Here is a 22,659-nt window from a genome sequence, read left to right on the forward strand (position 1 = left end):
GGTGATTTTCAATCCTTTACAAAAGTACCCGGCCATCCCGGTGTGCATATTCGAAATTATAAAAATGGGCTACCAAAGAGAAAATCTATGAGACAAAAACAACACAACAAGCTGCCCCGTTATTCCTAAATAAATTAGGAACCTTCTACCGCCAAATATTAATCATAAAAGCATTAATATCAGGTTCCTTCCAATAAAAAGCATTGAAAAGCGAGCCTTTTGCCAAAATTCTAGTTTATGCTAGTGCTCGTACGTAGTTCTTTGGGTAATCCTAGAATAATAAATTTAACTTTGACATTTTGACGCAGTTTTTAGACTTAACTAACTGTGATGCAGTTAAACTGTACTAGGGTTCGGTATATTTTGTATCTATCGCCATATCCTCGTGGCCCGTGGGTCTTGGGACCACAGCGAAAGGCGTCACTTTCCCTTTATTTTTTGTGGCTTTCCAAAAAGATCATGATAAAATATTAGTAACTAGATTACTGATTTATTTACAAAAACATATGTATGCTATATAGTCAGTAAAATAATATCAAAATACGAAGTGTCGAATAAAATATAAGTACTACATGCTACTTAAATACATAATAAACAAATAACTATTTTCTGAAAAAGAAAACAGATGATGACCATAGATCCCCGTTTCTTTTACATTCATTCCTACTTCCTATTCGGTGCCATATTTACTAAGCGTTGCAACATTGATAGGCACTCGGTTCTGTGATTGGTTGGTAAAAGTAACACGCCAATGAAAATGATTCAATCTTAAGTCGGCCATGATGGAACGTAAATAATGAATGAATGTCCGTTTATTCATTCATTCTTTGAACGATACATTTTGTCATTGTCATATTTATTATTCTAAAGAAAGGAGTTTATTGAAAATATTTTCATTTAATTTCTCTGTGTCAAGTCGGGCGTTCTTACAAAGCATATAAGATGAGTTTTGACCTAGCGAATAGTGGCCAAGAAAGGGAAGATCGGAAATACTACGATCGCAATAAAGGAGACGAAATGCAAATATCCAGAACAGATATGAATATGTTGATAATGAATTATTTGGTAACAGGTAATATCTATTATTTCAAAATTCTATTAATTTGTGTGTCATTGCTTAGTAATCGTCATCGATCATAAATGAGGTTCATAAATGTTATTAAAATTCAAGAAAAGTTGAAAATATTGCAACAAAGGAAGGAAAGCCCACGACGCGACACGTTCCTTTTTTTATTGCTAGGATTTTTTGTAAATAAACTTACGGGGTACTGCGCGTGGCGATTGATTTCGACATAGTTTTTGCTTTTTTATCCACACGCAGTAACGATAAGGCGAAACAGTGGCTGAGAAATCAGTGTTATGATTGGAAGGTCAATTGAATTTTCAATCTCTATTCAAATCGATTTGTTTTTCAAAATCTATTAAACAAAGATAACATGCTGGCCACATGGACACATTTTACTAAAATATCAACATATAGTTTGAATAAAAATATACACAAGGAGTATAGTATCAATGATCTTATCCATTGGGGTGATTCAATGATAAACTTTGTTTTTGTGGATCTCACCTCTCACCTTAAAGATAACAAAACTTATATTACTATTTCGAAATTAAGTAATATGATACATAAGGAAAGTATATACAAAATGTGTATGTTGTTATGTATTGTGATACAAAATGACAAATGCATCATACCACTGAACTACAACCATGTGGCATTGCCTACCTAGTCAGCATTAGTTTTACATTAATTTTAAACTATCACTTTGAATATCATACCTAATAAATACTTCTTCTTTAATAAATACTTCTACCAATCATTTACTAAATTGTGCTATATTTTAGAGGGATTCAAAGAGGCTGCTATTAAATTTCAACAAGAGGCTGGGCTACAGGAACCAGCTCTATGCAGCTCATTGGATGAGAGAATCATGATCCGTGAAGCTGTGCAAACTGGTCGCATCCCTGATGCTATCGCAATGGTGAACGCCCTGCACCCAGAATTGTTGGATAATGACAGATATTTGTACTTCCACTTACAGGTAAGTGTATAAACATTAATGCTCTATGAATTACATGCTTCAATTCTATTATTTATTGATAACTCGCTGGCCTACCAAACTTCGTACCGCCTCAAACTTGTTTCTTTCTCACCTTTTGGACCAACTTTCCCTGGACTTCCACAAATAATTCAAGACCAAAATTTGCCAAATCGCTTTTTTAAGTCTAGCCATTCTCAATTTTTAACAAGACTATCAATAATGAGATTTTAATTATAATAACATAAACTAGTATTGTATAGTAAATACAAACAAGTTTGATAATATTTAGATAAGTTTTTCATTATCAACAACAGTTACGTCTTAATGGCAGATCCCATCTCAGTAGTCATTATACTATAATATTGTGAAAATTGTAAAAATTAAAATGCCAACAAAATGATAATAAACCATTACGCCAAGGTATAACAAAGATAAAAATATAGTAATAGGTGAACCATGTGCTATTTTTATACCAACGAAAAAAATACTGCAGTTTCTGAGTTGCTTGGTTTCATGTTTGTTTCGAAACCTATGAATGGCAAGTATCAATGTAACTTTTTCTAAGTTATCTGCCACGGCGCCACTGACAAACGGTGAAGGAAAACATTGTGAGGAAATGCTCAAACCTTCTCCATATGAGAAGAGGTTTTTGGTCAGCAGTAGCCACCTGTAGGCTGATAAGTGATGTGAAGCTCATTTATTCTCTTCCAGCAATTGCAACTTTTGGAGTTGATTCGCGCGGGTCGGGCAGAAGAGGCTCTAGCGTTTGCCAGCGCGACGCTCGCAGAGGCCGGTGCGAATGATCCCAATGCTCTTACAGAGCTGGAGCGGTCGTTGGCCCTGCTAGCCTTCCCTGACCCTCATGCATCACCCTTCGCAGACTTATTACTACCATCACATAGTCAAAAGGTAAGTTGTCTACAGATAAGGATTCTGTATAGCAATTCTGCAGACCCTTTGTTTCAAAGGTACATCTAAAAAAAAAACTAAAAATAATACATATTTTTATGTAATGTTCTACATATTGTATTATTAACCAATAAAACAGTCATCAATTATAGCATAACCATATTATTCCATAGCACATTCCATAATGAAAACGGTACATCACTGTGCCACAGTACTCCTTTTATGGAACTATAAGTCTGAAGGGCTCTACAGAATAAATTAACATTGTAATGTTTTTGTATTTACCATACAACAGCAACATTATTAAAACTTCATCCATAGTTTTCAAAAATACCAATTAATTTAATATCTTCTTTCTTTTATGAATTAAAATATTAATTTCGTAAAAGATCAATTACCATCAATAATGCAATAGATCACATTACAATTATTTACTGATAGTCATATAACGTTAATTAAGTAGATTCTTTTTTATTTGGATAATTTAAAAGTAATTAAAATAATTATTTTCATCAGATCGCAAGTGAGCTGAACGCGGCGATACTTAAGATGGAGAACCAAGAGTACACCAACCCGAAGCTGTGCAGCCTTCTCCGCATGATCCTGTGGTCACAGAGCGAGCTCGACAAACATAACATCAAGTACACCAAGATCACTGACCTCGCCAACGCCACCATAGAGAAGCCAAAGTAATAAGGAATCCCATTGTTATATTATTGATCCCACGCCTGTGCCAGTGTCTTTCAATCCATTCACTTTGTTTATTTTGTAAATATCGTATATATTTTTTTGTATATTACGATTTGTCTGTGTTAGTATTAATTCGAATTTATTTTGGTTCAGATTGTTGAAATGTGTACAACACAAAAACAAATGTAACTTCGCTAATGACACATGAATTATAATAATCATTTAAAAAAGCTTCTATTCTATTACTACCAAAACAATAAGACATAATTTTTAAATTGTTTATTAATAATTCAATTTTTTTTTTCTTTCTGTTTCACCAAGGTTGTTTGGAGGGTTCCGACGATTTTAGGCTTAGCCAGAGACCGTCAGCCGCTTCCACCGCTGGAGACCGCAACGGAATAAACAGGAATATCAAACTGTAAGACATAGTAAACTAGCATTTTTATCAATCTTAACATTATAGATGTTTTACGGGTCTGACGAAAATAAAGTAATATTTATGACGCTAGGTTACTCGTAAAATTGTATTTTAACTTTTAATAGGGTGAGTTTAGATATAAATAAATAAATAGATCCTAATTGTTTCCTAACTTTGTTATGTGTGCGTAAACTGGATTTATTGCACATCTTAACGTGTTTTTATTTTCGCTGCAGATTCCATTTGAAACCATTGTTTTATCGTAGTAGAGCGCAATTACTCCATTTCATTTGGCTGTAAAAGTTTTAACATTGGACAAATAATTTCACATCAATTTGAAAAAATCTCCATATTTAAGTATTTTATATGTAATATTTAGCAATTAAACAAATAATTAAGAAATATTAAAGTTATTTTATTTTTTGTACATAAAACAACCACCTTAATCAAGTAATTTTCTCACAATTAATTACATAATAAAGATTTACAAGAATTCAATTCTTTCAATGGGCACAGTCAACGACTTTGTGAAAGATACCTATTTCTTTTACATACAGTCAAATTCTACAAGATTGTGATGCATGAACGAAGCCTTAGTAGCACAACCCCAATTTTATATACCCCTGTATAGCACCCCACTCTGCAAGTATTGCAACCAATTGACATTATAAAACTGACAGGGCGGTGACCCTTTTTGTGTCCCTCCTTTAGTAACGTAGAGCTATTTGATAGAATATGGGCATCGACTGCGCAACTGGTGGTCACCGTCACAAGTTAAACAAACAGCATTATCACCTGATAGTAAGCTATCAGCGTGCTCTAGGACACCCGCACAATCAGATGAGAGTGCGTTGCCGGCCTTTTCTTTTGGGGGTTAGAGATTTGATAATTGGGGATTGGAGATGGGAGGAGGAGGCTGAGCATCCGTAACCTCACTCACACGGTAAAATACAACGCCAACGTTGTTTCATGCCTGTGAGGGCGTGGTATCCCTTCGGTCGATGTGGCACCATTCATATCGAAGCATGTATTGAAATAGGGCCCATATTATATCCAATTCATAAAAATACTTTTTGAAAAAAATATGATTTATTAGAAATGCAAATATTAGTATTATGTATATTGATTGTATCAAGGACATGCAGTTTATTTCATATATAGCATGATGCTGGGTAACGCTATAATCGTTCGCAATGACTCTTACATTAGCAACTTATAATTATATTGAACATTATATTATAACCAGAGATATACCTAATTTATTGACTTTACTGGGCATAATAAAATAAGTAGGTTACAAAAATAGACCAGCTATTTAGTAAATGAAGCTATTCTTTATTCATATTCATAATTAATGATGTGTATCTTTTATAATCTTATGTTAAAAAATGTATATTCTAGACTGCAAAGAAACTGATAAAATAAAGGGTCTACCATTACAGTTCTGCAATAAACTTAAGTTACCTGACTGACAACATTGCAACGGAATGTCGATCTAAACCTATTGATTGATACAGAATTAATTATAATAACTGGCATAACTAATTTTAATAGACTAAAATATATCACACGCATTTATAAACTGTATGTATCAAAACCTACCTACACCTGTCGCTGACTGTTCATTAAACATAACATTCAGTCTACATTTCATTTATGTCAAATAACTCGGGATGATTATCTAAATGTAATTGGTTCATTTCATCGAACATTGTGAAAAAGTCTCTGTGTCGGTATCGCAAGCGAGTGACGTGTTCGCGAGCTCGCCTGATTCGCCGATAGATTGGCCCGATTTTGCGCACCATGTTGTTTCTTGAATGTCACCAACCCAGCACGTAGTCCAACGCTTTGGAAATAAGGCCGCTAGACCGCTGCGGGACGGGCGCGTTCGCGATAGGTGTCGGGCAGAGCGACCGGACGCCAGGTTGCCTGGAAGATTAATGAAGGAAATTTTATGGCAATGGTTACTTTACTGTGATCTTAAAGGATCAGATCAATATTGAGCAAAATTATGTGGCAAACTGAAAAAAATATTTACTGACTAGTTTTCTTTTGCCAAAATGGTTACTACCAAGCAAGATGTCTTTGGTACTTATCATGTAGCAGTAGCATTCATTGAAGTTTTTCAATTTTGTAACTTGCAAATGAGACTAGTAACATAACTGGTGTAAAGTGCATAATACTTGTATTATTTTCTATTTTGGACTTAGTTCTATAAAAGGTTTCTTACCTCTCTGGCGAAGTAATGCCAGGACTACTAACGCCGATCCTCGGCGGCTCCTTGCATTCAACTACTCCAACCATGACTCCAGGCAAGACTTGACGACCACTGAGCGACATTGCGCGTTCCTTCTCAGCTCTCGTCGCGTACCGCACGTGCGCCCAGTTGCCTTGAGTTGGGTATTGTTTATCTGGAAATGGAAATAAAAGGAAGTTGTTGAAAATGTTTGCTGTAATAGGAGTTAACCACTATTTACAACTTACAACAAAATTGTCTAGGCTACAACCAGTTAATGAGTATATAAGTTGGATTACAGTAATACATTTTAAAATTACAAGTTAAACAAAAGCTTAAATCTGCATTATGTACTTAGGTCTCTCCAATAATGAGAAACATTCAGTAAAGTAAACATCAAAACATATCCATCCATTCATTAATAATGCCTATAATAATACATTTACATATTTTAACCTTACCTAAAATAGCACCACAGTTGCTGAACCTCGCCAGCACAGTATTGGCAGCATTTGGAGGGAACCCAAACACAGTGACCCAGTACTCATCATGTTCCTGACACCCATCCTGCCAGGGTGTTGCTAGCGACTGATTATTTACTGAATTATTCATATTGCCATAGCCATTTTGGGCCATAGAATTATTGTTGCCATATAAACTATCGTGAAATAAAGACTTGTTCATTGATGGTTCGTTACTCTTGATGGTGTCGAACAGGTCTTCAATGGGTGGTCCGGTTGGTTTGCTAGTGTAGGACAGGTTGGGTGTTGTCGGCATACTGGGGTACATGTTAGGTGTGGTGGGAACATTGGGGTACATGTTCTGCTGGTTGTACAGTGCCTGCTGGTGCATAGATATGTTCTGGCGGTACGCTTTCTGGTCCGGAGTTGATGTTTGACTAGGACTTGTTGGTGAACCCGGACCTAAAATTGAAAAGTTATTTCTTTATTTTAAGGGTAAGAAACATTGTTTATTGAGTATCCTTAAAGAATAGTTAAGTCTTAAATATTGTAAGTAATAATGATAAATACACAAGCAATATAATACTAAAAACTTCACTGAGTATAAAATATTATTTGTCCGGGTAAATCATATAGAAAACAGCTTTAAAATCGTGAGGAAATTAATCAGCTTAATACACTTGGAAGAGTTTTGTGGTAGTTTTCACCAGACTTATTTTAGGACAAAATATTAACTTTTCTATAAATACAATGATGTAATGCATAGTTCCTTTTACAATAACTTACCGAAAGCTAAACTCCTGCCCTTCGTCGGCGACAGGCTGTTTGTGCGAGGAGTCGTAGGAGGATTTATTTCACCCAAAAGGAAAGGCGGCAAATATGCAACATTTGGGCTGTTTGAAGGTGAGTTAGTCGGACTACCCAAAGTCATAGGCTCCATTTTCAGTTAATATTTATGTACTACAAATTTGTCTTATCACTTTGTTTAAAGAACAGCCGTTACTAATAATTAATATCACTTTTTTGAACAACCTGCACGCTTTCCCGTTGGTTGACAATTGACAGAAAAAACAAAATTAACACGATTTTGACATTTACGGTAATTCAATTTTGAATGAGTTTGAAACTGAAAAGACCGGATATAAACAATGAACAGATAGCAGAGAATATTGTAGGGTTATTTTGAAAAGACATTCTCGTTTAGTTTTATGAATCATAGATAACTAAAGTTCTACATTTTTGACATGACATCTGTCTACGAATGAACTAAAGTGAATGATGAACCAGTTTAAAGAGGCTGTATCTGTATCCGATCGGCAAGATAAATGGGAACAACTGCTCTATACGATTCGCTGTAATTGGCAACATTGATTGATATTTGTCAAAATAATTCAGTCAAACAAACGAACATGGATTCTTTGGCTGCAAAGCCCGAGAAGTTTAATGTGTGTAGTAGAAATGCATATGATAAAGTAATATCAAATACTCCCAGAAACATGTCAGCTAATAGTACTAATATTGTCCATAAGTTATTTAATAGAGAGGTAAGTTTAAAACCACGATATCACAAAGTTCAAAAGCTTGATCCTGTGCTTATGCTTTATTTTTTTTTCTTTCGTTTATGTTTCGAGTGTATTTTATGTGTATGGCCGATAAAGCATGCTGCTAGTACACGGGATATAACTTCTGTCTTCGATCTATGATAATGCAGTCTCTGATTATGGTTTATTTACGATAAACATCTTAGGACTATAAATCTGTATCTGTGCTGTATTATTTACGATACTCTGTAATATTTAACACATTTTCATAAGGCGATAAGCATCGTTTCGAGTGTGTATAAGATATAACATAAATATATTAAGAAATCAGTCAATTAATGAGTGTGAATGTAAATAATGCAAAAAGTATATTGGCCTTAAAATTCACAATGAATGGGCTAGTTTTTGTTAAGAGTTGCCAGCCATTATATACAAAAATAATAATTAATACCCTTCGTTTTGATTGGTAAATATTTTTGATTGAAACAAGGCTAAACTGATCAACTATAGGTTTGAAGATCTGTGTCAGATTACTTGGAAGAAAAGTACTTGAGGGGCACTAGTATTGTAGAATGTAACAATAACTTTAATTTATGGGCCCATAAAGTTTTATTTATAGCAGCTATTAGGTACATGGAGTTACTAGAAAGAAATCATTGTATGAATATTTAATGTAAACATAACAGATGGACAAGCATAACACCCACTCTGAAAACCAGATCAAAATAAACCTCTTTTTAAAAATACTATTTTCTTCATTTAAAAATATTTATTGGTAAAAAACAGAGACTCATAAACTACTGTTTAGGTATGAAGTTATTATTGCAAAATAGTTGATGGCAATAGGTCAAAGAATTCATTATAATAATTTACCTTATCTACTATTTATTTACATAAAAAGCCTAGCTATTATAATGTACAGGAAATGGAGAACTATATTTATAACAACATTATTTCTAGTATTTAGTATGGAGCCATATCGCTACTATAAATATGGAGATTATTTTCACAAAATCATATTTTTATATAAAATTTAGAGCCAGATAGCTTACAGTCTGTCTAATAATATTAAGTTAGAATTGCTTTTCTTTTCTTTTTTTCCTGTGTTTATGTTTTAAAATTTGTAAATAGATTTAGTATTAAGGCCTGAATATTGCTTTGGAAAAACTCTGTAATGATAGTTATAAACAAATAAACCTTAGCCTAAGTAATAATAAGCCTACCTGTACAATATATTAATGATAATACCATCTGTTTATTGTGCAAAGTTTGTTAGCCTATGTTAGTCCAGACTCTTATCTATCTAGTTTGTTGCAAATTCAGCTCAGATTCTGTAAGAAGTTTTTGCATTAAAGAGTACATACATACATCCTCAAAAAATCCACATTTATAAAACTAGTATTTATAATAAATGGATTTTGTCAGGTTAACGAGAATGTAGAAATGGACACTGATATTCAACTATCCAACTTATCAGCTCGGAAATTAAGTACAAATTACTGTAACTATAATAAAAGCAATATAGTAAATTGCTACTAATTACTTTTCTGTCCATTAAAAGTGATGTATAATGGCTTTTGATAACATGACTATGATGTGGTTGATATCAAAATAAATGTCTTGGGAAGTAAAACACATAATCATTGTGTGAAATAGAAATTGCCTAGTAATTTAATGCAACATGGTATTACTTTAATAAATGATACATCTGGCGCTTTAGTACGAGTTTGCTTAGTACTTTTATCTTGTAGTGAAAACTAAATCCTAGGCATATATAATGGTTTTGAGTCTTTTAGTCACAAATATGCATTTTTCATTCTTGTTTCTTTAAATTTTCAGCATCTTCCTCCCTTCAATATTGCCTGTTCATTACTTTCTTTTCCTTAATAATTTGCTTTACTATGTTAAAATTGGTGTATTTAGACTCTGTGCGGTAGAGATCTACAGTTGCTTGATCAACTGGTTTTGTGTGATTAATTGAACTATAAATACAATATTTTTTTTATGAAAACTGTAACTATTAGAGAGTGTTGGGGTGTTGGGGAAATGATATCAACACTAAAGTTTGTAATTTATTTTAATTTTTTTATTTTTTTTAGACATTTGGTGGAACATCTAGGAAAAGCAATGATAGGGGTCGCAGAGTGTTTGAGCGGATCCCCCCGAGACTGCGGTTCTGCCTGATGGACATAGTGCCCCTGTCCTACCTGACGGAGCATGTGTTCATGGGCTTTTCCCAGTGCGGGCAGTTCCTACTCAGCTTCACATACAGCTGTAACACACAACTATACTTTAGAGAGAGTTCTAAGTTCACGTGAGTAATACATATTAATAATAATTATTTATTTCATTGCAAATAAAGTATTGTGAATATTGTCACATAAAAATTTTTATGTGGTCATATGTTTAGAAATATTTAATCTATTACAGTCAGGATGTTGGTAGTTCATATAATTTTATTACATTGATCTGTACTGCCTACACTGAAAAATTTATTGAGATAGTTCCACATATTGTAACAATATGGCTGTGCGAACTATGCTTACAGAAAGCGACCCAACTGTATTTATTTATATTGATTTTATTTTCTGTCTGTACTAAAAAGCAATCCACTAAATAGTCCTTTTTCTTGACCATTCTCATTTCATTATTATATGGGTATAAATAAATAATTAATAAAAATAAATAAATAATAAATTAGAAATCAAATCAGATCCTTGAAACACAATAAATAAATGGAGCTACAATATGAAGCAATCAATTATCTTAGATTAGAAGCAATATGTCCCAGTACCTACAATAGTTCGTATTTAATCCGATAAGTGACAATGTTCACTAGGAAATTCAATGATTAGAAATTAATTAAGATTCAATTTCCATTGCTCTACTTGGTTCCTATAATCAGAAGACACTTATTGAAATAAAATTGTGTTACAAATTTTCTCAGACATCAGAATGGCAAATAAAATTTAATCAGATTTAGTGTTGCTGTTTTAAATTTTGAAAAAATATGAGTCCCTAAAAAGAATATGAATTAAAAACTACTTAGTGTCTATATTTTGCTTTTTATTTATAACTTTTTTTATTTGTTTACTTTTCCCATGGCGGTTTCACAAGCAAACGTGACATTATTATTATCGACAGACAGTGTATAATCTCCAATTCTCTTTGCAGCTTACACTTCCTGGCATGGGTGCCTGGCACCATAGTGCGTCCAGTGCACAGCGTGCCATTGTTCGGAGACGATTGTGTGGACAGCAAAGTGACCATATCCATGGCACAGTGGAAACACAACCCAGATGCCTTAGTTGTATATGGAATTGCGTAAGTATCATCATTAACTTTCAACTAGTTTTTTTCTTGTTTGCTTTAACCGCCTTGTCTTAATACATTGCTGTCCGACTGCCTCGTTGGTCCAGTGGTTACAAGCGCGACTGCCGGACAAGGGGTGTCGGGTTCGATTCCCAGGTCGGGCAAAAGTATACTGGACTTGTTTCGGTTTCTCCAAAATTTCTCAGTAGTAGCACGGAGTCTGGAATTGTTCTATCTATTATTAGGAAACTGTACAAAAATCCGTTCAGTACTTTTTGAGTTTATCGCATTCGTACAAAAATATAGACATGAAATGAAACTTATAATTCGTAAAGATGTTGGAAACCATCGGATACCTAAGGTATTTTGGATTACTAAGGGAAAAGAAAGCGAATCTGTATTTTTACACATACAGCTGTAATGTAATACTTGTGCATTCCACTGCACGAATTAATATGCAAATTGCAATGTGCAGATGCGTGTATCTTTTTTAACCGATTGCAGATAAGGCTCAAAGCCGAGCCATGTGTTACGTCGTAAATACATTTACCTACCTATTTATTTTATTTACCTACAAGAATTTCAATTCTATCGCATGCATCCCTGAAAAATATCTGGGATCAGACTTTTATTAACGCTTTATCATATGAAACTGCTCATGCCTTTTCGTCTGCGTGCAATTAATGATAGAATTGCATCGACAGATTATTGATTAACTTGTATTCATCAACTTTACAAACTTACACAAATTAAATAAAATTTAAAGTTATGTTTTTGTTATTAAAAATTAATATCTTTAACACGCATTACGGTCATTCACAAGGGCTACAACCTACAAGTATACCCATTACTCGATATTTATCAATGTATGTAGATGTACGATGTTATAAAAATAATGATACGCTATTTAATGTAAAAATTATAAAACAGAGGATAATAAGTACGCTATCATTACCATGATGGCTTTTGTAATGACAGCACAATATTTTATTCTAATTGTAGCTACCGTACTTCTCTAGAATACAATACATTGTTAGTAATTCTATGGCTACAAGTCGAGTACTTTATTAAAATTACCTTTATTCTTAGCCATGAATGAAAATCATTTATATGGGCTCTAATCGGAAACCCGTATTAATTTGCTTTCATTAGTTATCTACTTATCTATCTAAAAATAAGTACATCAATCATAAATCTCTACCAATCGATTTGTTATCGTAATTCGTAATGAAAATACCGCGTCAACATAATTATAATGTTTTCCGTCGAATGTAATAGTTTACAGTAATGTAAGCTGGCACGGCCCACTGTTTACAAACATTACAACTTTTGTACACATTGTTCACAGAGATTCCTGTTCGGAACGGTCCTACCTCAGTGTTATAGGAGTACCTCGCTTAGGGTGTAAGAAATGCGCAGCTTTTTCTAGAACTGAAGGTATGTACGAGTATCTGTAGAGGTCACGTCTGCAACAAATATGCTCATGATCTATATACAAATATCTCTTTCCAGATGATCTAATTTGGGGCAGAAGATGTATCCAACACAACTTTGCGATACACACGAAATTCTTCTGCACGTCCGACTCTAGTATGTACGAACCAGTAGTTCAGCTCGCCTACTCCAAACAGATCATTATCTACACTGACTTCATCCACATACTCGAGATAGACTTCGTAGAACCTGACCCAGAGAAAGCAGAGAGGGAAGCAGAAGACACAAAGAACTTTTTAGACAGGGACAGGGAGGAAGTCAACTCTATTGATACGAACCCCGACACCCCGGCGTCAGACGTCTCCGCACCATTTCAGTCTCCAAAATATCAGAACAACGTCGTCCAGAATATCTTAGCAGATTTCTCAGACTTCGAGATGGAACCGTACCAAATGTCTAAGCCTGTGCGGTTGCCTGATGTTATGGGACAAGAACTATGTATTCAGGCCTCCTCCATCTCTCACCACAACTTGGTAGAGGAATGGGAAGGACCCTCGCCATCCATCAGGACGCTGATCAGCCCTCCACTACGGTCTCCGAGGCGACGGCCGGCTGAAAGCATGTCACGGTTCAACGAAACGCATAGAACAATAGCGGAGAAGGCTTACGAATTCGTAGAGGAAGCAGAAACTAAATGTGAGAAACTCAGTATGTTTAGGAAACGAAGGTTAGCCGACAAGAAGTACGAGTTCTCCGAGGACAACAACGAAAACATCGTCCCGTTCAGGGTGCTACGGAGTAACAGGAAATATTTCATAGGTTCCACGAGTAAAAGTCAGGTGAAGCGAGGCAAGTCTCCTACTGGGGAGAACGTGGTGCTGAGAGCACACAACCAGATCAGTCGGGCGCCCTCGCCGACCACCAGCTCGGAGCTGAAGAACCCTGACCTGTCCACGCTGGAGTCGGACCACAACAGTGAGTCCGAGTACCGGGTCACGGAGATGTTGGACGACGGCTCTCTAAAAACTGTCGCTGTGCACGACAACACCTCGAAGACTCTCTCAGACTGCCCGGTCAACGAACAAGACCCGTATCTCGTGCACTCTGGGAACTCGAAATGCAGTAAATTCTTCACGCGTTACTTCGTGGAGAGCGATGATGACATAACTTCTATTATCACGGACTCAGAAGGTAATTTTTCCCTAATAATATTTTTAGAGATAATGGTTGTGTACATATTTGGAGGCGTTGTTGACGCTTGATAAAGATCGTCCTCTTATCGTGCGGCCTGCGAACTGCTGCGGGTTTTAATGGAAGTGCTTATTTTGTATTATAATGTATAAACGCTTTAATTCCATGTTTTCCAAATTCTATTCATTCACACTACTACACTTGAAGAAATTGATTAGGTTAAGTTACCTATTTTAAACTACCAAGCCAAGTGACTGCCTAAGCGTGCAGTAGGCAAGAGCATACGTCGCCACCGCCGTGTCGTGCCACATTAGTATGTTTTTTTTCAACAGCACTTGCACGGCCATTTAAAAAGAATATATAACTAAACAAGTTTGATATTACCTAACCCCTCCCAGGAGAAATAAGAATGTATCTATATTGATTTTCCTCCACCAGATGACTGCATCTCTGGGTACCACGTGGCGCTGCCGCTGTCGGCGCACGGCGCGGGGTACGTGGGTCTGCAGGGCATCAGCGCGGGCGCGTGGGAGCGGCTGTGCGGCGCCGGCCCGCCGCTGCTGCCGCTGACGCTGCGCGCCCACCAGCGCTCCTTGGACACAGAGCTGCTCTGCAACGAAGTCTGCGGCCGACTCTGCAATATTAACAAGAAGAAGTTCATTTACTGCTTCGACTGGGGCTGCCATGTTATTGATGTTTGCCAGTCTAGCGGATGCTTGTCCGGGGTGAGTAGGCAATATTTCATAGATGATAGATGTTTTTTGAGTGTTTCGGGTGTCCATAGGTGACGCCGATTGCTTTCAATCAGGTGATCTGTACGCTTGTTTACCGGCCTATACCGTAAAAAAACTAGTTTAGACTATTTTAACTGGCATCATAATATTCCTAAACTCTCAATTTACGTCATAAAAAATGTTTGAAAAGAAAAAGCATATTTATATCACAAAAGAAGTAACAATACCACTGTATTTTTCACGACCTCTAGCTATTTTTACTTTATTTGCATAAGTAGGTGTATTTATTTGTGATCGTGTATTTCAGTTGTGTGCGATGTGGATGTGGGCGAGCGACGACAATGGCGCCACGGCGGAGTGCGAGGCTTGCAAGGACGTCAGTGCGGGCTGTCTCGTACATCGGCAACAGTACGCTGCAGAGGTAATACTAAATTATGAAACGTGTAACAATGTAATGTAATGTTAAACTTATAGATAAATAGATTTCTGCTCCCAGCTATGTCTGAGTTATTTGAAACAAATCTAACTGGAAAACTCACTGGTGAAAACATAATTATTTAGATTAGTGGTTTTAGGCTTATTTAAACTTTAAAGCAATAGAGCGCAGCGACGATAGTATTTGGAAGTTCACTTGGGAGAAAATGAATGCGGTATTATATTTTATTAACTACTAGCTGACCAGGCAAACTTCGTACCGCCTCAAACATTGTTTTCTCGTCTTTTAAACCTTCCCTGGACTTTCACAAATAATTCAAGACCAAAATTATCCAAATCGGTCCCGCCGTTTTCGAGTTTTAGCGAGACTAACTGCATTTCATTAATTATAAGACTAGCAAACCCGGCGAACTCTGTTTCGCCTCCTATGATTTACCCTGGTTTTCTGCTGTTCCCTTGAATTTTTCCTGAATTTTCTTTGCTATAAACATCACGGAGCCCGAGACCTTTCCAACGAATGCAAAATCGTGGAAATCAGTTCGTCCGTTCTGGAGTTATAGCGTCAGGAAGGAAAACCCGACTTATTTTTATATTATAGATAATAAAGCATATGATAATTATGTCTCAATTTTATTCTGATTTGTTGCAGTGTTTGTTTGTGTGGGATCTTGTGAGCGGAGTGTACAGGACTGAGAGAGTTTCCATGACAGAAGACTCCAGCCAGGAGGGAAGCAGAGGTACTTTGCTTGTTGTATATCACTCGTATCCACATATTATTCATATAATAGTCATAATATCGCTATAGTATAACACGTTTTACTAGTAACTTGTAAGTTTTTGTGGTTCAGAGTATTGTTTGAAGACAATCATATTATAAGCATAGCTTATATCATTTTCAATACATTGCCTCGTAATATTGCAGAACAACTTTTCTAATATAATGTGTGTATTGTATAGTTTCAGGTGCAGACCGCGCTCGGGAGCTAGCCAAGAAGCTGGGCCCGATCAACATGCCGCCTGGCAATGAGAATAGGTTGCTAACTACGTTGACAGGTAAGGTTCTTATTTGTTAAACTCAAGATAGGTTTGTTTTTAAACAAACTTAGGATTAGACATCCTAACGCCCGAGTGTTTTTTGAGCCCAAATTTTGAGTTGTACTTATTTAAATACAACTAATACAACTCAAAATTTAGTAGCGTGTCAGTACTGCGTGGTTTCTATCTCTGTCTTTTATAAAGAACTAGTTACTCCCGCGTAGTTTCACTCGCTATGCTCGGCTCCTATTGATTGTAACGTGATGTTATATAGCTTATAAGCCTTCCTCGATAAAACGACTATCCACAATAAGTTTTTTTTTTTCTAATTGAATCAGTAGTTAAACACAAATCTAAACTACGACTATATTCCCGTTTCCCTCAATTCTATGAAACCTATTACTCAAGTTTGCAGTAAGATTATGATGCGAAGATATATGCATTGTTACAGGGCGGTCACTCAAAAGACTGACCGATGTGGACAACTGCATCGAAATCACAAAGAATCATCCCGACAGCTCGGAATCTGAGTCATCAGCGGAGGAAGACAGTGACTACGACTGATTATATTCTAGAAACATCTATAATGCATAATTATAACCTCTAAAGTGAATTTTACGAGGTTCCTATGGACTAGTTTGTTATGGACACGGAGAAGTAACTAAGTGGAATGCTAACGTAAGGAAATATGTTTTGGTGTATCTTGCTATAATATTTATGTCATTTTTAAAACCATTATGTAGCTGTCTTAGTTAAGAAAAATACTCATATTTTTATGTGACTGAATCATACAGATTGTTGGCTTTATTCCATATTTTTACTTGTTTAAAAACTTTGTATTTTTTTGGTATGTTTTGAGGTACTTTAAGTCAAGGGTTAGCACTCCAATGATTATATTCTCCGTGGTTGTTCGTCACAAAGTAAACAACGAATGGAAGTCGAGTACGTATTGTATAAATGTTTTTCTCCTTAGGAGTTCAAGAAACAGGTTCTTAGTAGTAGATCAACTGAAGTATTTATGTTTATTCCTGTTAATTGCCGGATTTGTCTTTGAACAAAGTATTATTTGTTCTTTATTGTGAATGTTCTATATTTGTCTTTTGTGAACAAAGCTTAGAACTAAGCAATATATTACAGTGAGACGTGTTTAAGTAAACATTGGTTTTTCAAAGGCATATAATAATATGTTCCCTATTGATAATAAGATAAAGTGTCGTATCTGATTTAAGCCGTAATAATATATTATCCCTTTTCAAGTAGCGTGGAATTTTAGTCACATGTAGGATCCCGATTTTTATTATAGTAGTAACATTTACCTCTTTTTACCCGACTCTAGGAAGGGTATTGTTTTTTAAATATTATTCCCATAAATACCCACTCAATTTTAAACAAGTTTCTACCATTTTGTGTCTCTTGTAAATAGTTTTCTGACGAAAATATTTGATACTAATAGAATCAGTGTTGTAAAAGAATCCGTTTCTATATTTTCATATGGAATTTTACTTGTAATTTATAACATAACAGCTACTGCAATAGTAACTTCTTGTTAAGATATTGTCGTTGTTCAGATTCTAATTTCATAATGGAGTAGGTAGAAATGTAAGTAGACTACATTTGGTGTTTCTTAAAAAAATACTATTTTGAAGAAGTAATTATCCACGATGATTAATAAGCGATTATTATGTATCTAACCGCCGTACTCAGAGTCATTTAATGGTTATTTAAACCAGCCCTTAGTAACGATTTTGCTCCGAAAACAATTGCTAAGTAACCATTCAATGACTCTGTGTGTGGCAGTTAGAAACTTATAAACAAAATATTATTCTTATTGCTATCGGATGACACAGTTAACGTTTTTATAATCAATATAATTTTTGTATGAAGGTGTAATGACTTTGTTTGTCGTAGAAACACCTCTCTTAAATAATATGAATACAGCAACTCTGTCTTTTTAGAACTTGTGGTCGGTTGTAAAGCATTGTATTGCGTACTTAACGATTTATGTATCCCACTGCTTGTTTACTTAAATAGTCTGTGCGAAAAGACGTATAGTTATAGTAAACTGCCAATATTATCAACATTCTGTATCTGTGACACTTTTTTATTTATTTATTTCGTGTAGATGATTACTGGAGTGAATGACTTTATGTGTAGTTTTTCTAATGTACATATTATGTAATCTATACTACGGAAGGATCGTTGATACGTCTTTTTGCGACGCATTTTCTTACCTTAAATAAAAGAATTGTCTTCGCATCCGGCCTTTAGACTAGCAACGAATCGTCGGATACTCAAATGGCTGACTGCCGCATGATATTTCATTGTACATAATTATAGTCTTATGATTTAATTTATGTGTACCGTTTTAAGTAGAAGTTTCCACTATCAATGTCCAGTTTTGGTGTCTGTTAGAATGAGTTTAGCTCCGCTCACGATATCTGTATTCTATGGGTTCCTTGTTTAACTATGGACCCTAAAAGACTGGGGTATTGAAACACCCTGATTCTGTGTAACACTATCGAATGCATAAGGGGAAATACCATTACAGTTTACCCTTTAGTCTTTATAAAGTAACTCATTCGCTGATAATTTGTAAAGGATAATTAGAAATCTAAGAATAAAAATGTGCAAAATATGATCTGTTTACACAAATCTGTACACTCCACTTTTATTGTATCAAAACCTCAGTCTTTATTGATAAGATAAAAACACGTGTATTGATGTCTATGTATTACTTTTTACTGCATTTATGTATGTATAAAGTTATCAATTACAAGTAGTATGATAATCATCAATGATATTAATGTGTAAATGTTTCAACGAATGACCATTATAAATGGATTCTAGCACATCTGAGGTGAATGGCGTAAGATAGTATGAGCTTAGGTGTGGACTGTTCTTCTTAATATAAGAAGCAAGTGGTGTTTGCAAACAATTCATACATATGTGCTGGAATTCACTCCTAAATATGAACCTAGGCTCATAAAAGGTTGTGATTGTTTGAACATAGGTTTGTAAAGAGAAGTGCCTCTGTGACTTGATCAATACCCTCCAACTATACCACCTCTTTCAACAAATGTAGCTATTTATTTTATCTGTGACACAGGCAGTTTAGTCTTTCATGTTAGCAGTTCTCTATAGTTCTGATCTTGAAGATTTTGTATATATATTTTTATTAGTGATCCGAGATCTCACGATACTAGACTTATGAACTGTGGAGGGTGAACATACTACGTAATTTTGGAGCAAATATGAAGGCAATGAGTACTACTAGCGTATAGAATCTTAATCATATTTGTTGAGCCGTATTGTATTGACCTACGTTATGGTCGATTTCACTCTTTGCCAGTTATATTGTGGCGATGGTTTTAAAAATGTTTCTAATGAATATGAAGTAGAATAGAAAAAAGAGATTATCCTATACAGTAATTACTCACGTTGCGATAACGGGATCAAAGGTCGAGATTATTACATTTGGACGCAATATTTATCATAATGGCAAGCAAAATGTATCAAATATGGTGCCAAAAAGGAACTCCAAGGTCCAAACGCAACAGAGCGGGAAATTATATAAATTACTGGATAGGCTCTTTAAAAATGAATGTTTAACATATTTATCTCACTAACACGTGAGCAGTTGTGAGCTCTAGTCTTAAGGATTGAATGATAGCACTAGTGTGTAACCAACCGCTCCAAGCCAGAGGCATTCTGAACTAAGTAACTAAGCAATATGTATGTAACAATGGTTGTCTCAGAATATTTTTCTCAAATGTCTTATAAAGGATTGAAAATTGTATTAATCAGCTTACAGTAGGTAAGTCAGATGATTGCATTTAATTTTGTGTTGTACCTGTCGACAAAGACACTGACAGTGTTACTTGCCATCAAATTGTATTATACTATAGATAGGTATGAAACAATGCATGATGTAATAATAACATGAATAATTAATCTTGTGTTTTATTCATACTGTTTTGTACATTTTTACATGTTTGAGCCAGTTGAGAATGTCCAGGGAAAATATCTACACAAAACTAAAGTGAAAATACCTACACAATAATAACATTTCATGTCATTATAGAAAAATAATGCTAAATAATAAATATATGGTCAATTTCATATATTGATCTACAACTTGATAGGAATGGGAAATTACTATAATGCTGTATGTACAAAAATAATTGATTTTTACTTTTAAAGTGAAAAAATTACACTGATTGCATGATTTTTACAAATGAATCCATAGAATAGCACAGTTTGGTCAAATGTAGAACTTAAAACTAAAGCTAAATATTATGAAGCAACAGTATACAGAAAATGGTGATTAGAGGTGACAAGATTAAGAAAACTAAAGCTGTTTAAACTTTTGGTGATCACATTTTTCTTATTCAAAGAATATTTCTAATGTGGCAACACTAGCAACAAATTCATTTAAAACTATAACTTACACAATATACAAATAGCAATACTACAAAGTGCTACAGTTACTCTTATAATTAAATATTTAGCTGAACATACCTAGCAGTGTAACATTACCCTTAGTTGTAAAATACAAATAAAATGTTCAAAATATTTATTAGTGTCCAGAATTATAAACTGTATACATCATCACACTCAGGCTCTATCTCCATAGGAGGGCTTCGGCTCTGACCATTTTCCTCGAGCATACAGTCTAATGATAGCCTATCAAGATCGTCCCAAGACAATTTACTGAACTTTTCTTGCACAAGTTTTATAAGGCGGTTAGCAGCAGCTGTAGCTTCCGACTCTGTCATGCCATACATTTTCTTGAAGTACTTCACAGAAGCCTCCTGAAGTGTATCAGGCTTTTTAACAACTAAGTTTAATTTAGTGCCATCCTTTATTGTAGGGTATGCATCAACTGTCTGTTCATCCACTAATGTCCTGCCTAGCAGCAGCAATTTCTGTTCCTCTACTGGAATTTTTAGTTGTTCTGCGACCTTTCGTTTAATTTCAGATATATGTGTGGTTGGAAGTACCTAGAACAATTTCATGAATAATAAAATATTTGTTGGGTAAAATGATCAATTTCACTTTCAACGAAAACACTTACTTCCAAGCAACATTCACCCCCTTGTAACTTTTTTACGATTACTTTCATTGTGATAGTATCAATGTAATTCCAATTTTCACGAAACTCTGCGTGTAAATTACAAAAATATTAAATCAGCAGCATGATACCAATGACAGGCAAAACAACTGTATAAATTGCTCTTGCAGGGAAGAGGGTATTCTACGCGTACGATGCCGTTTTAAGCTTAGTTTCTGTCAATGAGATATTCGTATCTCGTTTTCTCTAATGTAATTATTGCCTTATTTTTTCTCTTTCACAATAAATAGTGGCAAAAATCATTGATTTCACTCACTGAAACGCGCCTAATAATGCGACGATAATGACAATGACATCAATTTGACATTACTAGCTGACGTTTTACAGAAGTTGTCAATTAGTGACATAAAATTTCAATATGGCAATTTTGATGATCTATGCATTTTATAATTATTTTACCAAAAAGTTTGTGAGTCAGTTTTAAAATGAAGAATAGCCACCTAGATTTTGAAAAACGAATACAGTTTACGCTATTCTATTGAAAATGATTTTTTTGCAAATGTCAACTGCTTTTGATCTTCAAGTTTCGTAAATAAATAATTAATTACCAAGGTGATATCTTAAAAGTTTAGGAAAAGTACGTGAAGTATTGATTCGGAACATTGTAAAGAAAATAAGAAGCGAAAATAAAGAATTTATTTTTGTCTCAAATATGAACAACAAAAAAGTTTTAGAAATTATTCATGGATATCATAATAATGCAATCCTAATATTTGAAGCAGAATGTTTAAAAGGTAAAATAAGTCAACAAAATATTTAAAAGTTGAAAACTTTGTTGCTGGAGACAACTTTTGTCACAGCAGGAGAGTTCGACGAAGTACGTATACTAATGGTTAAGTAACATAAATAAGACTCGTTATTTACTATGTTTGCTAAATTATAATTATCGTTTTTATTCCGAAACTTGTCATTGACGTGTCAATGGATTGAGAAAATATAAACACCTATAAGTAGGAATTTATTTTACAACATGGGTTTCATATAATTATCATGGGATTTTAATAGGTCTCTAATCTTGAAACTTTTCAGTAATTTGATATAAATAGAATACGTAATTATATCTTGGATTTGGGTTTGAGAATTTTAA

The 22,659-nt window shown here is 34.7% G+C and overlaps 4 protein-coding genes across 6 annotated transcripts; 2 read left to right on the forward strand and 2 right to left on the reverse strand.

Annotated features, from left to right (window-relative positions):
- Nucleotides 1-811: 811 nt before the first annotated feature.
- On the forward strand, nucleotides 812-4,471 carry LOC118282393 (glucose-induced degradation protein 8-A homolog). Of its 2 annotated transcripts, XM_035603457.2 has the most exons (5): nucleotides 812-1,072; nucleotides 1,849-2,045; nucleotides 2,757-2,954; nucleotides 3,471-3,643; nucleotides 3,966-4,471. In XM_035603457.2, exons 1-5 carry the CDS (start codon nucleotides 943-945, stop codon nucleotides 3,991-3,993), a joined length of 726 nt encoding a protein of 241 aa, XP_035459350.1. In that variant the 5' UTR covers nucleotides 812-942; the 3' UTR covers nucleotides 3,994-4,471. The 2 variants fall into 2 exon arrangements, with proteins under 2 accessions (XP_035459350.1, XP_035459351.1); XM_035603458.2 differs by lacking the exon at nucleotides 3,966-4,471 and having other exon boundaries at nucleotides 824-1,072; nucleotides 3,471-3,647.
- Nucleotides 4,457-7,907, reverse strand: LOC118282392 (nucleoporin Nup35). Its single transcript, XM_035603456.2, has 4 exons — nucleotides 7,546-7,907; nucleotides 6,760-7,221; nucleotides 6,293-6,473; nucleotides 4,457-5,991 (listed from the first exon to the last, which is right to left on the reverse strand). The coding sequence occupies exons 1-4, from the start codon at nucleotides 7,697-7,699 to the stop codon at nucleotides 5,883-5,885; spliced, it is 906 nt and encodes a 301-aa protein (XP_035459349.1). The 5' UTR covers nucleotides 7,700-7,907; the 3' UTR covers nucleotides 4,457-5,882.
- Nucleotides 7,908-8,087: 180 nt separating this feature from the next.
- Nucleotides 8,088-20,392, forward strand: LOC118282391 (uncharacterized). Of its 2 annotated transcripts, none has more exons than XM_035603453.2 (10): nucleotides 8,088-8,303; nucleotides 10,400-10,614; nucleotides 11,475-11,624; nucleotides 12,961-13,049; nucleotides 13,125-14,237; nucleotides 14,676-14,962; nucleotides 15,279-15,392; nucleotides 16,056-16,143; nucleotides 16,364-16,459; nucleotides 16,875-20,392. In XM_035603453.2, the coding sequence occupies exons 1-10, from the start codon at nucleotides 8,169-8,171 to the stop codon at nucleotides 17,003-17,005; spliced, it is 2,418 nt and encodes an 805-aa protein (XP_035459346.2). In that variant the 5' UTR covers nucleotides 8,088-8,168; the 3' UTR covers nucleotides 17,006-20,392. The 2 variants fall into 2 exon arrangements, with proteins under 2 accessions (XP_035459346.2, XP_035459348.2); XM_035603455.2 differs by having other exon boundaries at nucleotides 8,091-8,303; nucleotides 16,893-20,392.
- Nucleotides 20,386-21,834, reverse strand: LOC118282395 (ubiquitin-like protein 4A). The gene is made up of 2 exons (XM_035603459.2): nucleotides 21,516-21,834; nucleotides 20,386-21,441 (listed from the first exon to the last, which is right to left on the reverse strand). Exons 1-2 carry the CDS (start codon nucleotides 21,561-21,563, stop codon nucleotides 21,031-21,033), a joined length of 459 nt encoding a protein of 152 aa, XP_035459352.1. The 5' UTR covers nucleotides 21,564-21,834; the 3' UTR covers nucleotides 20,386-21,030.
- Between the last annotated feature and the right edge of the window lie 825 nt (nucleotides 21,835-22,659).

This window comes from Spodoptera frugiperda, chromosome 20, assembly GCF_023101765.2.
Source record: "Spodoptera frugiperda isolate SF20-4 chromosome 20, AGI-APGP_CSIRO_Sfru_2.0, whole genome shotgun sequence".
Taxonomy (NCBI): Eukaryota; Metazoa; Arthropoda; class Insecta; order Lepidoptera; family Noctuidae; genus Spodoptera; species Spodoptera frugiperda.

Excerpts from the sequence above, each read along its gene's own strand:
- LOC118282395 (XM_035603459.2), bottom strand. The coding sequence starts at position 21,563 with ATGAAAGTAATCGTAAAAAAGTTACAAGGGGGTGAATGTTGCTTGGAA. Across the intron at positions 21,442-21,515 it reads GGGGTGAATGTTGCTTGGAA|GTACTTCCAACCACACATAT; the intron begins GTAAGTGTTTTC and ends AAATTGTTCTAG.
- LOC118282393 (XM_035603457.2), top strand. The coding sequence starts at position 943 with ATGAGTTTTGACCTAGCGAATAGTGGCCAAGAAAGGGAAGATCGGAAA. Across the intron at positions 2,046-2,756 it reads ATTTGTACTTCCACTTACAG|CAATTGCAACTTTTGGAGTT; the intron begins GTAAGTGTATAA and ends ATTCTCTTCCAG. Across the intron at positions 2,955-3,470 it reads TACCATCACATAGTCAAAAG|ATCGCAAGTGAGCTGAACGC; the intron begins GTAAGTTGTCTA and ends TATTTTCATCAG.
- LOC118282392 (XM_035603456.2), bottom strand. The coding sequence starts at position 7,699 with ATGGAGCCTATGACTTTGGGTAGTCCGACTAACTCACCTTCAAACAGC. Across the intron at positions 7,222-7,545 it reads GGGCAGGAGTTTAGCTTTCG|GTCCGGGTTCACCAACAAGT; the intron begins GTAAGTTATTGT and ends TTTCAATTTTAG. Across the intron at positions 6,474-6,759 it reads CAACTGTGGTGCTATTTTAG|ATAAACAATACCCAACTCAA; the intron begins GTAAGGTTAAAA and ends TTCCATTTCCAG.
- LOC118282391 (XM_035603453.2), top strand. The coding sequence starts at position 8,169 with ATGGATTCTTTGGCTGCAAAGCCCGAGAAGTTTAATGTGTGTAGTAGA. Across the intron at positions 15,393-16,055 it reads GGCAACAGTACGCTGCAGAG|TGTTTGTTTGTGTGGGATCT; the intron begins GTAATACTAAAT and ends GATTTGTTGCAG. Across the intron at positions 16,144-16,363 it reads CAGCCAGGAGGGAAGCAGAG|TTTCAGGTGCAGACCGCGCT; the intron begins GTACTTTGCTTG and ends TGTATTGTATAG.